General features: G+C 42.4%; 1 protein-coding gene across 1 annotated transcript in view; it reads right to left on the minus strand.

Moving 5' to 3' along the window:
• Window positions 1-4,604: 4,604 nt before the first annotated feature.
• Window positions 4,605-16,503, minus strand: part of ZW10 (zw10 kinetochore protein) — a 34,561-nt gene continuing 22,662 nt past the window's right edge. Inside the window, exons 10-16 of the mRNA XM_042958980.1 lie at window positions 13,107-13,345; window positions 11,048-11,119; window positions 10,294-10,463; window positions 9,313-9,443; window positions 8,482-8,613; window positions 7,480-7,682; window positions 4,605-5,204 (exon numbers count right to left, since the gene is read on the minus strand). Of these exons, the coding sequence (XP_042814914.1) occupies window positions 5,084-5,204; window positions 7,480-7,682; window positions 8,482-8,613; window positions 9,313-9,443; window positions 10,294-10,463; window positions 11,048-11,119; window positions 13,107-13,345 (1,068 nt within the window). The 3' untranslated portion in view covers window positions 4,605-5,083. The remainder of the gene's footprint in view (window positions 5,205-7,479; window positions 7,683-8,481; window positions 8,614-9,312; window positions 9,444-10,293; window positions 10,464-11,047; window positions 11,120-13,106; window positions 13,346-16,503) is intronic.

The following is a 16,503-nucleotide window of genomic DNA, read 5'->3' on the forward strand; positions in this document are numbered from 1 at the left end:
AGGAAAATGAAGCCAAAGACAGGTGAGAAGACAGAAAAAGCAAAGCTGGGTTTCCAATGAGCTCATAATTTCAGACTCGGATGAATTCTACCCCCACGGGACTTAAAAATGAAAGTGCACATGTAATCCCAAACCCATGCTATTATTTGTGAGCAACAGCAAGGGCCCCAACTTTGAAAAAGGAGGCAAAAGATCTACTGCTACTTTGGACCAATGCCATCGAAGTTAATTTTACAAAAGATCCCAGGACACCTTACTAAATAGATAGTTGGTGAGCAAGAAGTCCTAATTTTTTCATTTCAAGTAATAATAATGCAGATACAGATGTGGCAAACGATTTAGGCTTTACATTTAGGAACACAGCTTGGTGTTGAAATGAAATTAAATTTATAACAAAGTTAATCTGACATACTTAATGTCATGCATCATTTTTATCATCTTCCATGTTAATCAAGCATAAATGGAGCCCTTCATGCAAATGAAAACAATTACTATTCTTTTAAAGTCAGAGAACGGGAATGGGAGACAGAAACCTGGCAGTGGCCACTCTACACCCCACACTCCACAAGGCAGACCTTAGGGAAGAGGGTTGCCCTGCCTTAAACCAAACCAGTTGCAGACTCCAGCCAATACCCTGTCCTTGGACCCAATAGCTGGAGCTACGTCACCATGTCTGTGAAGACAATCTCTGTGGAAGAAACCCAGGAAAATCCGGCTCTAAGAGGGTTCTAAAATCTGGTTCATCAGAGGATATCCTCTCTGATGAAACAATCAACAAGTGGAAGGTCTTTGCTGGGCACCCTTAGAACCCAGAAACTACAGGATTAGGTTAGCTGGAGCAAGCGGCCAGGGCAGAGAGGAGGCTCAAAAGGGAAGTGATGGCATGAGTCAGCCGTCAGGCGCAGTTAGGTGTTCATCTCACAGCCAGTGTTCAGGGAACAGGAGGAGCCTGAGTGGAGAAGTAAGGTTGGGGAAGCAGGGAGGGTGGCAGGCAGGTGCGGGATCCGCCTGCCGGCACAGGAGAGGGGGAATGAGGAGAGGCGAAGGATGCAAACAAGAAAAAGCTTCAAAGGAAACAAGAGTCAGACTTTACATAGAAATGAGCCCTGGGTTTGAAATGAGAGGCTGCCTGGCATTTGCTTCCACATTCAGTGTGTTTGTGGGAGCAGGGAGGACAGAGGGGTACAGATGATCAGAGTTGTTGCGTTGCCAGGGTGATCACAATTGTTGAAGGTGGGTGATGGGTACCTAGGGGTGTAATATTTTCTATACTTTTATAATTTGTTCCCCTTTTTTTTTTTTTGAAGCTACTAAAACTTTTCCATTTACTAAGTTAAAAAGGGGGAGGGGAACCACCCAAATCCTTATAATAATGGCCAACACAATCTCACCTTCTCCTGTTACTTTGCTAACCTCCCCGCCTCCTACTCTCTCCCCCCTCTGCTATTCCTTGAGTTCACCAGGCACGCTTCTCCCACCTTAGGGCTCTGCAAGGGCTGCTCTCTCTGCTTAGAACTACCTGCATCTTGTAGCCACACAGCTTACTTACCGTCTCAAGGAGACGTGCTCTGACCACTCTATTTGGAATGGCAGCTCACTCCCCTTTTCCCCCTTCTCTGGATCTCCAGTGGAGTTTACATTTTTCACTCTACGTGTATTCTTTACACAGCACTTAAAATCTTCAGACATATTGCCTAATTTACTTTGTTTCTTACCCGTCTTTGTCACTAGAATTTAAATCGCCAGAGGGACAGGGCATTTTTGTTTGGTGGGGGGAGGTTGTTCAGTGACTAGGGCAATGCTTGACACCCAATAAATGTATGAGTTTTAGAACTGCACAGAGGGCTGAGACCAGGGAGGGGGCAGGTGTCTCTCTCTGGTCTTGGTACCAGTCCCCCATGGTGCTCTTCCCCACCAAACAAGAAATCTAGGGCACCCGATTTCTGAGGAGGAGTGAAGAACTCATACATAGCTCATCAGGTTTATTGCCCTCCTCCCAACCTCCAGGCAGATGTTTCATAACTTGGGTTTCTAAGGCTATTCCCGGGTTGTATCACGTGCCATCGCAAAATCCTTAACCAAACTCCTCATGACAAAGTGAGGAATTCGGTCTAAACCATATGATCATTGAACAACTCAAAATTGGGGCTTTGTAGCTTTCAGGAGATTTTAGGCTGTTAGCACGATGAGTATTTTTAGGAGGGAGTCATCACAAAACAAATGTTCAAAATCAAGTGTATGATTAGGAAGAATGTGGGCACCAAAACCCAATTTTAAAGGAAGAGTGCTTTGATAATCTCCAATAGCTTTATCCACATCCGGCATGTAGAACTATCTCCCCTTACAAGGCAGTTACTCCTATACACAGTTTCACATATCCATGGCACAAAGTAGCCGTGGAGCTGGGGCAAACATCTTTGGGCTGGTTTTCTTATGACAAAACTATGGTGTGTGTGTGTGTGTGTGTGTGTGTGTGTGTACACGTCATAACTTTCAGTGGACAGAATCTTGGGAAATCAAATAAGCAACAGAATGAAACCCCAAAAAAGGCTGGGAATCATGGCCTTAAGTGACAGCGTAAGTATCCACCAGCATGAGAAGTCAATTATCCACATCTTCCTTAACAATGGTATTGATCAAAGAAAATACCGTTTGATCTATTCACGAGTGATCGCTTGGCGACATTTTGCAGCTTACAGGACAGATGCTGTTCACAGTCTGGATGACCTTCGTGGGCTAACCCAGGCCAGGATACAAGCGCAGGGCAAAATTTCCACAGACCAGACCTAGCTGCCTTGTGATGCTCACAGGCATGAGGTGACAGTGCCATCTGGAGGATCTCCCTTTGAAAGAGAAACCCTTGTGCAAAACTGACATGGAGCAAGTCCCCAACAATTCAGGATCCAAGTGGGGACAGAAGCCACGATCAAGTGGATTCAAGCTGTCTGCAGTCTTGCCTTTTTAACAAAAACTTTCCTTTTTCCTAAAAGCCTGGGGACCCTTTTATGAGTGTCATTCTTAGGAGTCATTTGTATAGTTCCGATTGTTATGTGGGAAGAGGTTCCTTCTGGGTGGCCCACGGAGCCCATTAAACGAGTCCTCAAGTTCCCTTCCTCCCATCACCTGCGTGCTCTCTCCAAAAGAAGGTTCTACTCACTTCCAGCTCAGGTTCCCAATCAGAACAGGTACCTTCAAGGTCCCTGCAAGAGCTGCCAGACAACCCCAGCTCCCACGTGCCTGATCAAATGGCTCAGCTCTCACCAAAATGGACATGCACTTCATCATCCACCAACCCCAGCCCTGGCCAGGGAGGAAGATGGACTGTGCCTGCTCTGTGTGCCACGGTCTTCAAACTATTCATGAGGGGACACGGTCCTGACACCGTCTACACAGCCTCAGGAGAACTATAATGCGATTTTCTGTGTTATTGAGGAGAGGGAAAGAGTGAGAAGTGCTTTTCAGTTAGAAGAGATCCCACCCCCAAATTGCAGTACCTGTCAAGCGACCGTAATAGCTTCTACGAACAAAAGAAATCTGCTATTCTGTGTAATAGTCCTGGGATGCATTTATTTCAGTTCTGTCCTTAGTTCCCCATTCTCTCGACTGCGGAGAAAAAAGACTGCTCCCTGAAATTGTACGAAGTTTCCAAAGCAGGTATTTTTTTCACCTGTGAAAATGGCTCCCTCCTCTCTCAGGAGAGACAACTCCTTTGTTCTCAAAAAACTAACATGGGTTCAGGCCATTCCTTTTTCTGTGAGCTCTCATAGTAGGACCTGCTCAGCATAGACAAACAGCTTATCACTAACCAGCCGATTTCTCTTATTAAGAACAGAAACAGGCTTCTTTCTTATTCATTATCCTGTGACTCTTCTAGTAGGTAAAAGAAACACTACGCAACCAGAATGACGAGGAGCTGAACCAGAAGTGAGGGGGTGAAGGCAGAACACTTGAAGACAGGAGGAAAAAATAATTGTTCTTGTGTGCCAGGGATCAAGGGCTTAAGGCCTCAGGAACCATGCCCATTGGACTGAAAACTTCTTCCAGGCAGCATCTGCTTCAGCAGCACCTAAAAATCACACCCTTCACCCTCTTTTCATAAGAGGAAACAGTATTTCAGTATGAAGAATAGCAAGGACTGCAGAGGCCGAGGATAACTTTGATACGATACCTCCGTCCGATGGCTGAAAAGAGTTAGAAACAGATGAAGCCGAACTGAAGAATTACCTATGTCCAGCAAATAAAGGGCTGGGCTCCAGAGCCCAGAGTTAGATCTCAGGGCATATATACATGCCGAAGGAACATTATCAATTGAAAACCTCTGTCATTTGGTAGGGTACAGAAACAGTGGAGCTTAAGAAGGTGGGGAAAAAAAAAATCCAACCAAGAAAATAGAATTCAGTTGAAATAGCAGAAAGGGTCAAAAACTTATACTGAAAGGAAGTCCTAGGATTTCTACGCCTTCCAAGAAAGAAGCAAGAAGATGATACATCAGGGAGTCCTCTGTGAGGATCATAAATGTCAATAAAAAGAATGGTGTGGAAGACAAAAAAACTTGTTGGTGTCTTTTGTCAAAGCTCACCATGTTATTAAAGACACTCATCCTGAACTCTGAAAAGCATTATTTATTGGAAAGAACTATTAAAGGAAGTCTCCTTAATTCCTCCAAGGACAAACACAGTTCCCGTCTCCCAAAACATACGTACCATTTGCTCACGAGTTCTTTACCCTGACTCATGGAATCCCCTGGATTCTCTGATCCAAGACCAGGCCTTACATTCACAACAGACACAGTCCCCAGAAGGCCCAGAAGCAACATGGATTAGTGCTACCCTACAGCGTCTTATCAAAGGAGGATGGCTAGGAAGCCAACAAGTTGAGGTGCTTCACTTGACAGCTTATCTTAACATCCAGTTCTTCAACAAAGCCTCATACAAGCCAGGAGGTAAGGCGTTCTTAGGTGAAATCAGACTTCCACGATATACTTGGTTCACCAAAACGATGATTCCAAGAAGTCTTTAAAGGAGTCATTATGCCAAGAGAGGAATCCAAATACTCAAAACACGGCTTTCTTGGGAAGATACAGCTATTTAATCTTAGCAAGGGCAGCTGCTCTTCTTTCTGTGTTCTGGAACAAGGCACGGATTAAAGCTTTTACTTCAGTGGAAGAGAATGCAGCTGCCAGGGGCCCCTTTCCATCTGCCCACCTGCAAAATAAAAGATAAAATTCTATTTCCTGTTATGTCTCTGGATAAGCAAGATTTTAAAACTGCTTACTAGATCCCAAATGCTAGTTGGTTTTAAATGGAAGTAAAACAAATGCTGGCATCCTTCCCCTTCTTTCTGGATCCTCCACTCAATCTCTTTAACTCCTGCTTCTTGGCTGCATTTTGCTATCAGCACAGTCAGATGAAGAGACCAAGTTAGGAAGGTAAGACTCTTCCCCATTATTCTATACTAAGTCCTGTCTGAACTTGAGAATTACGGCCACATCCTCACATGGTTACATGGAGTCTGGGGATCTGTGACTATTTTAAAAAATGAGCCACAGGCAACAAATTTTAACCAACAAAGGATTGGTGTAAAAAATACACAGTGAACTCCCATGAGTCAATAATGAAATCACAAACAACCTCGTAGAATAAAGGGCGAAATGTGAACAGGTCATTTGCGACAACAAAAGAAAAACAAATGATCCATAAAAAGATGCTCAACATCATTAGAATTTAGGGAAATGTAAGTTACAGTGACAATGAACTACCATTTCACACTAACTACAGTAGCAAAACTTCTGAAGTCTGACGATACCAAATACTGGTGAAACCATGAAGCGGCAGGACTCAATAATGAGATATCTGTAAAACAGAACACGCTACAGCTCTGAAGACAAACATGCACGCAGCCCTGTACACAGTCATGAGTCAACTTCAAAAAAACCCAATATTGACCGAAAGAAGCAACTTACAGACGCTTCTGTTTACAGAAAGTTCAAACACGAGCAAGCCTAAACTTTATACTGTTCAGAGACACATGCAAAAGCGGCAAAACTATGAAGGAAAGCAAAGGAAATAAGGAAGGAACACAAAATTCGAGACAGTGGCTGCCTGCGGGGACAAACATTTGGAGAGGGGAAACACAGGAGTCTTCGCAGGATCGGTAATATTTTTCTTATATTAGGTAACAGGTACATGAACATTTTAGTTGTTTTCTTTTAAGTGTAAATACGTCACATACTGTATTCCTTTGTATGTTTGTTTTATGATTTTAAAGCATTTAAACTACACAATCGGAGGTACATTCTTCAGTAAAAAATGTTCCCAATTAACTACTACCCTCATGTTTACTGAAACCTCTAGGAGAAAAATTCTTCCTAGGCAGAAAAAAAAGAAGATACACCAGTATTGTGACTGTTTTCAACACAAAGGATTCTTATTAGGCTGCGGCAGCAGAAAGAAACTTTCTTATCTGCTGCCCTCTGGAGTCTTACCTAAAGACATCTTATTACCCACTAAGGACTTGTAAATAACAAATACATTAAATCTTGTATTAATGAGGTTGGAAGTATTTTGATGTGACTTTTTTCAGGTGGAAATGTCACTTTCTTTGTTTTAGAATGAACAATATATGCTGAGAAAAACTCAGACACATCTGGGGTGACTGGTCTAATACAACAGGGCACCTGTAATACACTAAAGAACCAGGCTAAAACAGGCAGACAAGTAGCTATAAGGATGGGGAGAGACCTTGAGGCCTATTCAGGGATTCCCTATGCAAGGTATGCATACTCTGATTATTAATATCTACCAAGACAATAATAAAAGCATCCATGAATGTGTAACTAACCTGTGTCTATCCTTTTTTGTGCAGCATCAATGACCCCTGCATACTAAATATGATACAATAAAGCATACAGTTACCCCACACAGCAATGTTAACTAATGGTGTTTGGTGTCAGGGGGTGGGAAAAACATCATCTGCTACATTTAAGACAAGATGAATCCTCTCTATGTGTATGATGCTTAATCTCTAAAACCACTGTACTCCCTGCAGAAAAACTGCTGGTCCATCAAACAGTGGTTGATGTGGAATATTCCATACAAATAAAAGTCAATTTCTGTTAGCGAATCAAAGCCAATCGTAAAATGTATCCACTGTGGGTTAAAACAGGCAACACTTCCCATCCAGGTATCAGAAGGTTGTACTTCTTACAAATGAAAGACCATCTGTACAGCATGCCAAACAACATGCTGAAGACTAAAATAGTATGAAACAAGAAGTCTTTATGTTATCAAACAGGAGAAGGTGGTAATGGGGAGCCACACGATTAGAGACCATGGCAAGGCTCCAACTACTGTTACTCAACATGAAACTCTTTCCTGAGCAACTGGTTAAGAAACAGAGAAAAGCACTGCTCTCAGTGGCACTCGCACTCTGTAGCTATCTTTGGAGAGACACATGCCTCTGTAAAAGGGTAATACCTACCGATCCCCAATTTCTTGCAGGCTGGCTTGTAACATCATCATCAATTCCTTGAATGGCATCCATTTGGGCACATAGACTGGAACCTCTTCTTGGTATTTCTTGTTCTTGCTTTCTTCAGAGAGAGGTGCAAACACTTGGGGTCCCTCGTCCACCACCGTTTTGCATAAGGAATACAATCTATCACCATCTTCAGTAGAGATGTCCTGGTTTTGCACAGAGGGAACACAAAATAGAATTGGGCCACCTTAGTAGTAAGGAAAGGGCAAATCTTTAGTGCATGCTGTTTAAGCGGTCAGCTGCAGCAAGGTGTTTTCCAAGCAATTTAGCACACCTTATTAGACATGAGATTTCATCAGCTCTGACAATACTCCTGAAGCTAGAATGACACAAAGTATGTTTCAACACATTGTCAATAATTTAGTGTGCCTGCATGAAAGAGCCCATTTATCCAGAAGAATGTTGTACCGCTTGCTGAAAAGCAGGGGATATTTTTATAAACAAGGATTCAGTCAATCAATGCTTTGGAGACATCAGCTGGCAGAGCCTGGGCCCCTTGCCTGTAAACTCACGTATATGATCTCTACTACCACAGTGCGCTGGAAAAGGGGCTCCTGCGGAAGGCTGCGTTTCTCTTTACTAAGTTACTGAGCTCACTTGCAAATTAAATAAATACATAACTTCATACTTTACAATACATCTAAGGGCTACCCAGTTTCCGGCCTCTTCGTTCATAATCTACACAGATGCTACATGGAGAAGCAGGATCGTCCTACTCTTAGGTACACGTAAAGGAGAGACATTAGCTAGTCACCGGCAAAACAGAATGAAGGCAAAACTAAAAAAAAAAATAACCCTAGAATGAGTTAGACAGGAAACATGAACAATTTCTCCTACCATCTATGTTGACTGAAAATGAGATACCAACATCATTTGCTTAGAAGAGCAATAATCGGAGACAGGAATTGCCATCCCAGGCCTGGTGAGGCATCTAACGGTCCTTACCTCGAGAGCAGTGATTCTGCCAATGATCTCAGAAACTGCTGTATTGAGTAAAGTCCCCATAGCCTTACAATATATATTCACTGGCAGGACATCCTGCCACACAATTCCAAGTCTCTTCAGCTGGTGTAGAACCTGTCAGGAGGATACAGCTGTTGACACGAAAGAGAGACTGTCGCAACTCCTATTTTCTACATTCACGTGCATCATTTGTGTGTGTTTGGGAGAAGAGGCATTATGAGAAGCGGAGGTAAAGTGATCACAAATATCAGCTTCTTGACTATTAAACCCTAGTGGATATCCCTGCTCGATGAAAAGCAGAACTTAAGCTGAGGATGGGAAAACCACTGTGAGAAGCTAAACCAGGAGCACGGAGAAATGTACAAAATTGTGGAATTATAATATATTGTACACCTGAAACTGATATAACACTGCATGTTCATTTTTACTTCAATAAATAAAATAAATACATAAAAACCATTTGCTCATTTAAAAAAAAGGATAAATCATGTAGGAGAGAGGGGCACTGAGGTAGAAGCTAATGTTTCAAATTTCCCAAACTCAAGTTCACGGGTCAAAACCTTGCCATGACAGACTTATTAATAACTAGTCACCTTACTGGGTGGATGGAAAGATAGCCTGCTGCTGGCTTGGTGGGGCAAGGAAAGGGCAAGTCTGTAAACATTCCTGTTGAAGGTATCCATATTTTCCACTGGGGGGGGCGTGGGGATTAATAGAGCTAACTGCTACATGTTCTTTGGTTGTGGGGGAGCAGGGATGGGGGGCTCATGTACAAAAGGAGTACAAATCACAGCGCCAGGAGCAGCTGCCCACCTGCCGGACTGCTTTACTTGCTGCAGAGTAATTCTCTTCGTCGTCCATGTTGGAAAAGTTTCTAGCACTAGATAATCTTTCCAGAAGTTCTCCTTTCTGTGCCCGCATCTGGGCCAGGAAACACTCTGTCCCTGGGGTGGAAAAACAGAATAGAGAATTGCCACTGTTGTCCAGTTACACAGTACAAAGCCAGGGTGGAAGGAGAGAGGCAAGCATGAATCACGCATCAGCCTGCTCATTTGAAAACAACTGCTTGCAAGATAACATCATAAAGCTGCTGTGAGGTCACCAGAAATGATAGCTTCTAATACATCAGCCAGTCCCGGCAAACCCAATCTCAGGATAATGTCTTTCCCCATAGTCTGTCCAGGGTCAGATAAGAAACGTCACTTACTCAAAAGCAGCAGCTACTTATTTTTTGACTACATCAACACCACCTAAGGGGAAAGTCAGGAAGTAAAAAACTAAGTGAATCATATGGGTCCTCTGCTTTTCTTAGGCTGTCATTATGGTAAACATATTGACTTCTTCCACATTTCATTTCTTTTCATTTTTAATAGCCCCAAGTAAAGCTAGGTGGAAGAGCGGGGAGCTATCTTGAGGTTTTGCAAAAGAACAGGCACTTAACGTTAGTAAGCTCTTACCGACAATGCTAACAGAATTATCACAATACAAATCTTATTATGTGTCACTCTACTGACATGACTCTGATTTGGCAAATTCACCGCACACCAGCAATGCAGTTTGGAACTCTGATGTACCATGAAGTCGTGTCATGGAAAAGTAACACTTCCACAAAGACTGCATTCACTTTAGCAAATTAAGTGACGGGGAACAACTGCCAACGAAATGCTCTCCCACTTTCCAATACAGCTCAGGACCACCACCTAATTTCTAGCTGCCTTGTTCATGAATTACAAAGATACTAGGCCGAGGGACTGCATAATCAATACGATTTCCTGAAGTTAAGGATTCCGTTACCAAGCCTCCTGAAGCCAGGGACCAGATCCACGAAAGTGGTAGTGCCATCACAAAGAATGGGGGCGAGACGCAGTCTGAACTGATGTCCGAGGGTCAGCAGGTGGTGAGCAATGTACATACAGTTGTTGTGGTGAATGGCGGCCAACTGGGGCAGTTTTTGAAGGTTCTCCCTATGCCAGGAGGAGGGGTAGAAAAAGAAAGAAATCACAAGTTACTGGGATCGAGGTGGAGGAAATGTTACTTCTCTTTTAAGGTACTTCTAGGCTTTAATAACTGTCTCCTGTACAACTGCATAACAAGATGCGGCCTCATCACCCTGACTCTGTTCAGAGTGACAGCGTCCCGCCTGAGTGCAGCCTGATCCAGTAAGACTATCCCAGGGAGTAACAAAAAAGAGCGAGCCAGGGAACCCAGTGTTGACCTGTGTCGACTCTGGATGTAAACCTAGCACAGATGTATATAATAATTCCCTTGAAGGACTCACCTGCCCTTCCTCCAAATTCCTTTTTCATCTATGTAATGAAGCACTAAACTCTTTTCTAATGCTCTAGTTTTCAAATTGGCTACAGTTTAGAGTCACCTGGGAAATTTTTAAATATATAGATGTTTAGACTTTTATTAACAAATGACCAATATTCTTTAAACATTTTTTTTTTAATGGCTTACTGCATTTAATTGTGAATTTTAGTAACCAAAATATTTTTGGTGGAAATATAAAATGACTGGTTTTAGTCCAACTTACGGGGGCACTTACTTGTGATATGTTGGCACGACATCATGGAACAAATGGAAGATATTCCTCACTGAGTAGAAAAGCTGAACAGCACTAATAAAAAGCAGTTCCAACAGAAATGCATAAGGATAGTGGCAATGAGAAAAGAAAATTCAGGTCAAGTGCACATTAGTCATCACCTAAACACCTGCCTTGGTCACTGCTGAACACACCATTAATCTAGATGCAAATATATTCTCAACCAGTGTTTACTAACTAGATTGCAGTTGTAAAAACCTTGATCTGCTAATAATTTCAAGAAGAACAGCATTAACCCAAAGCCTCTTTCCCATTATCAATCTGCCGGTACCCAGACCATCCCTTCAGTAACAAATGGAGCTAAGCCTCAAGCAAATGTCACCTACTCACGGACGCACTCTGCAAAGGGCAAGGTGTCCATAAAGGCATTCACTTGTTCTCTTAGAATCAGTCTGACTGTCAGCTTTCACCTTTTCTCCTTCTTACTCCAATGCAAGGAGATGAATCAACATTTCTAGGACAGAATCCAACCTCAAATTTTTTTTGCCCTTTAAATCTGGCCTTAGAATACCTAAAGATTATTATTAAAATGCACTTGAGCAAATATAAAGTCTGTACGGCTTACTTCCACATAAGAATATCTTAAACTATGTACCTTGAATACAAAGGAATTCCACAAATATTTAGAAAAACAAGTCATGGTTCCTACACCCCAAAACACGGTTACTACTCGATTACTACAATGACCTGATGAAGTTATGTCATTTCATTTTTGCCCCACGTGTTGCTATTCAAGGTCTGGTAATGGGGAAGTGAGTTGTAATGGAGTTGTGTTTCTGTATGTCCTGTTTAAAACCATTTCTTTTAGAGGAAGCAGTGAGTACACAGACACTCATTGTTTATAGTGTTCTGTATTATCAAAAAACTTAGGAAACACTGCCTTGCAGCTCTAACTTCTGTTTAGTATATTTCATTCATGTGACAGCCATGTGACAAAATAGTTACTCCAAAATTCATTTTGCCAAAAGAGTATGTACTTTTCGTTTGTATTTTTCTTCCTACTTATATTTAGAACCAGATGGACCTGTGAACATCACAATTCATTGAAGTCATGGAAATATCTTAGTCAACATGTTCTTTCTAGAGCAGAATAAAATCAAAGGGTCTGTTTGCACGTGGAGATAAGAAGGAAAACTCTGGAAGCCCACCTGAGATACGGTGTGGCTGAGGCAGGCCCTAACCAGGACTGTTCTCTCCCGTGAGGAGGAGATAAGGCGCCGCTACCCACAGACAAACTAGGAGGCTTCTGCCAGTCTGCTCCGCAGCTCGGGCTCCAGCATGCCGCGTCCTCCTCCATTTAGTAAGAGAGGAGCTCGCGGAGCAGAAAGAGTTCGGTATGAGATGCGGACTCGAGGGTGAGGCACCCCGAATATGGTGTAGGTTAAGAGAAATCACCTACAAAGGGTAAAATGAGATCTTCGAACATTCCATGCTTTCCCTTCTACCTTGGCCTTCCAACAAACTACTACTGCGCTAAAAACAAACATTTAAAGTGTAAATTAATTATAATTAGGGCCTGGATTTCACAAAAGGCAAAACGAATGTTCAGCTAAAAGGCCAGGGCAGGCTGGAGCAGATGGCATAACTACCACTGCTACCACCACCGTCGGTAATAACAGACGTTTGAGTATTGATGATTTTTCAGATAGCATTCGAAGTTCCCTGCAAGTGCTTCCTCACGTAACATCATTCAACTCAAATAAAAAGTAACAAATTAAACAGAAGTTAAAGAGTTTTTTGTAAAAAAGTGATTAACAACTTTAATGCCAAAGAAACTCCATTCGTCCATCCATGCACACGCTTCCATTTCCTAGATATGCTATAAGAAGCATGCGTCATTACAAATAAAAGTTAATTATCGATATAGGTCTCTGTGTTACACTGTTTTTCCAGGAAAAAAAAAAACGCTAATGGGATAGGAAAACCCAAAGATAATTTTCTTAATAAACGTCTAGTTTAGATACGCATTTAACCAAGTCACTGCCATTTTCAGAACTCTTACCACTGATCACTGCTGGTTGTGGCCTCTAGTAAAGTCTGATAGGCGAGTTCCATTAACTGCTTCACAGACTCACTGATGCGGCACGTGGGCAAAGAAAAGGAATGTTGGTCCAATGTATTTTCAGGCTCTAAATTCACCACCTCGTTGTACTGAGTTGTGGACATTTTCTGTACTGCTGACTTGTCATCCTTCTGAGGACTGGGTAAGTCTGGCACACTTATCTTAGAATCAGCAGTAATCTAAGATTGAAACATAAAACACAGAAAAAGCACTGTCCTCAGAACAATTCAAACGAAAGCATCAGAGAAGGGCAACGTGGTTGCTTGCACGATGATAGAGTTGTAGCTCTACAGGGGCTCCCGGGTGGCTCAGTCGGTTAAGCATCCAATGTTGGTTTCCGCTCAGGTCATGATCTCAAGGTTTGTGGGATCAATCCCCGCATCAGGCTCTATGCTGACAGTGCAGAGCCTGCTTGGGATGATCTCTCTCCTTCTCTCTCTGCCCCTCCCATTTGTGCACTCTCTCTCTCTCTCAAAATCAATAAATAAACATTTTTAAAAATAATAATAATAAAGCTGTGGCTCTACAGTAATCAAAGGATTTGAGGAAATACAGCAGTATTTTAATGACTACTCAATCTTGGGTGAGAGCATGTCATAAGAAATAAAGAATCTCCTTTCCTGTGCAATTCTTCCATTTCTTCTGTGTATTCTTAATCTTGGTGGAAAGAGCAAAGCTCTGAAACTGGCCCAAGATTTCAGGTAAATGAAAGGACCTTAAAAAATCATCTTTCTCAGGGGCACCTGGGTAGCTCAGTCTGTTGGGCATCTGACTTTGGCTCAGGCTGTGATCTCACAGTCCATGAGTTCGGGCCCCGCATTCAGCTCTGTGCTGATAGCTCAGAGCCTGCAGCTTGCTTCGGATTCTATCTCTCTTTCTCTCTGCCCCTCCCCTGCTCATGCTCTGTCTCTCTCTGTCACAAAAATAAGAAAAAACATTTAAAAAAAATTTTTTTAAGTCATCTTTCTCAGAGGCACCGGGGTGGCTCAGTCTGTTAAGTATCCGACCCGGCTCAGGTCATGATTTTGCAGTTCATCAGTTTGAGCTCTGCATCAGGCTCGCTGCTGTCAGCACAGAGCCTGCTTTGGATCCTCTGTCCCCCTCTCTCTTGCCCCTCCCTCACTCTTGCTCTCTCTCTCTCTCTCTCCCCCAAAAATAAAAATAAATTTTTTTTTTTTAAAAATCGTCTTTCTCAGACTAAACTCTTAGATTATTGCAGACCTATATAATTTTGTGTTCCGTTGTCTTAAATTATTTCCACCAAGAACACGTGTTGGCTTAGTCAAAGAAATAACCGATTCAGGCTAGCATATCCTCCGGTAAACAAAACAAAACAACATTTATACAGAATGAAAACTCCTAGTCTCATCAAGACTAAATGAAAGAGCACTAGGCTGCTAGTCTGGAAACATCAGTAACATTTTTTTACCCTAACTTTTAACAAAGTCATTTAACCTCTCTGGACCTCAATTTTCTCATTGTAAAATGAAGGAATTATACTACATTAATGGTCTTCAAACCCTGCTTCCCAAAGATGCCACAGGGGCCAAAACATAATGAAGTTCCACGGCAAGAGCAGCGGTCCTGCTCCACACACACTCGGTTTCCACACCGCACTGCTCACAGGAAAAGCTCTGAGTCTCATACAAACGTTTAAACACCAATTGTGCCCTCCTAATCTATACACCGGTATATAATATTATCTACCTCAGAGGGCGATAATGAAGTTTAAACGAGAATACAAATGTCAGGGAACTCGCAGTCAAATTTATGACTAAGATCAGAAAGTAGAAGAAAAATATAAAGATGATTTAAAAATGCTGATGTTTGTCTGAAAAATAATGGGCCCAAAATACACAGGACTCAAAAAAACATTGACTTCTTGAGGAGAGTGAGAGAACCCCAGACGGAAGTATGGAAGATCTAATCTGGTAAACGGTCAGGTCAAAATGTTCAAACAGAACCAACGTCAGCAACAAAATGCATCTTTGGGGAAAATAGTGGGTACACACAAGCAGTTGTCTAGAGACAATTTAGATGAAGCCCATGAAAGGCAATTAAGCTGAAAATGGTTTTTAGAAAAAGAAAGAGGATCTTTTTAAAGTTGGGCAGTTTAGAAGATCTAATCCCATGGCCTAGATGCCCAGGGAAAGAACCAGGATAGAGTCTAGACCAGTGGTTCACAGGTAGGGACAATTTTGCCCTCGGGGGAACATCCGGCAATGTCTGGAGACATTTTTCGAGTCACAACGGGAAGACAGGCATCTAGTGGGCAGAGGCTACTACTAAGCATCCTACAAAAGAGCCCCCCACAGCAAAGAATGACCTGGTCCCAAATGTCAACAGTGCCACTACTGAGAAACCCTGACCTAGAGGAAGCCACCACTAGGATTTGAGTTCCTGAAGATAATGCAGTCTTTTTAAAATTTTTTAAATGTTTATTTATTTTTGAGAGAGAGAGAGAGATTCAGAGTATGAGTGGGGGAGGGGCAGAGAGAGAGAAGGAGGCACAGAATCCGAAGCAGGCTCCAGGCTCTGAGCTGTCAGTAGAGAGACCGACTCGGGGCTCAAGCTCACAAACCGTGAGATACCTGAGCCGAAGTTGGCTGCTTAACCAACTAAGCCACCCAGGCGCCCTGAAGATAATGCAGTCTTACAGGATGTCAGAACGAGCTGAGTAGGGAGCTCAGAGATCAGCTGGTTCAATTCTGTCACATGACAGAAGAGGAAAATGAGGTCCAACAAGGTTAAAAGATTTAGCCTGGAGTCACAGAGCAATCCACTGACAATCCTATTTACATCAAGGAGTTAGGAGACAGGAAAGTGGGACACATATTAACGCATTTGCCAAATATTTACTGAGCACTAAGTACACAGTACCATGTGCGGGTATCTTCTTGATGTTGGAGATACAGCAGTAGTCAGAAGAGGGGGGAGGGGAAAAAAAAGTCCACATGGAGCTAATTTTTTAGAGAGAAAAAAATAAATAATTCATACGGAATGTTTGTTGATAATAATACGAAGAAAAATAAAGAAGGAAAGGGTGAAGGAATAGGAGGAAGTTACAATTTTAATAAGACTTGCCAGGAAACGCAACAAGTCATGTAGGTATCTATGGTAAAAATGTTCCCAGGGGTATCTGGGTGGCTCAGTCGGTTAAGTGATTGTAAGTCGGTTAAGCTCAGGTCGTGATCTCGCAGTCCGTGAGTTCGAGCCCCGCGTCAGGCTCTGTGCTGACAGCTCAGAGCCTAGAGCCTGCTTCTGTCTCCTTCTCTCTCTATTTCTCTCAAAAATAAACATAAAAAAAAAAAAAAAAAAAAAGAAAAAGATTTAAAAA

The sequence above is a fragment of the Panthera tigris genome, chromosome D1, assembly GCF_018350195.1.
Source record: "Panthera tigris isolate Pti1 chromosome D1, P.tigris_Pti1_mat1.1, whole genome shotgun sequence".
NCBI classification, from domain to species: Eukaryota; Metazoa; Chordata; class Mammalia; order Carnivora; family Felidae; genus Panthera; species Panthera tigris.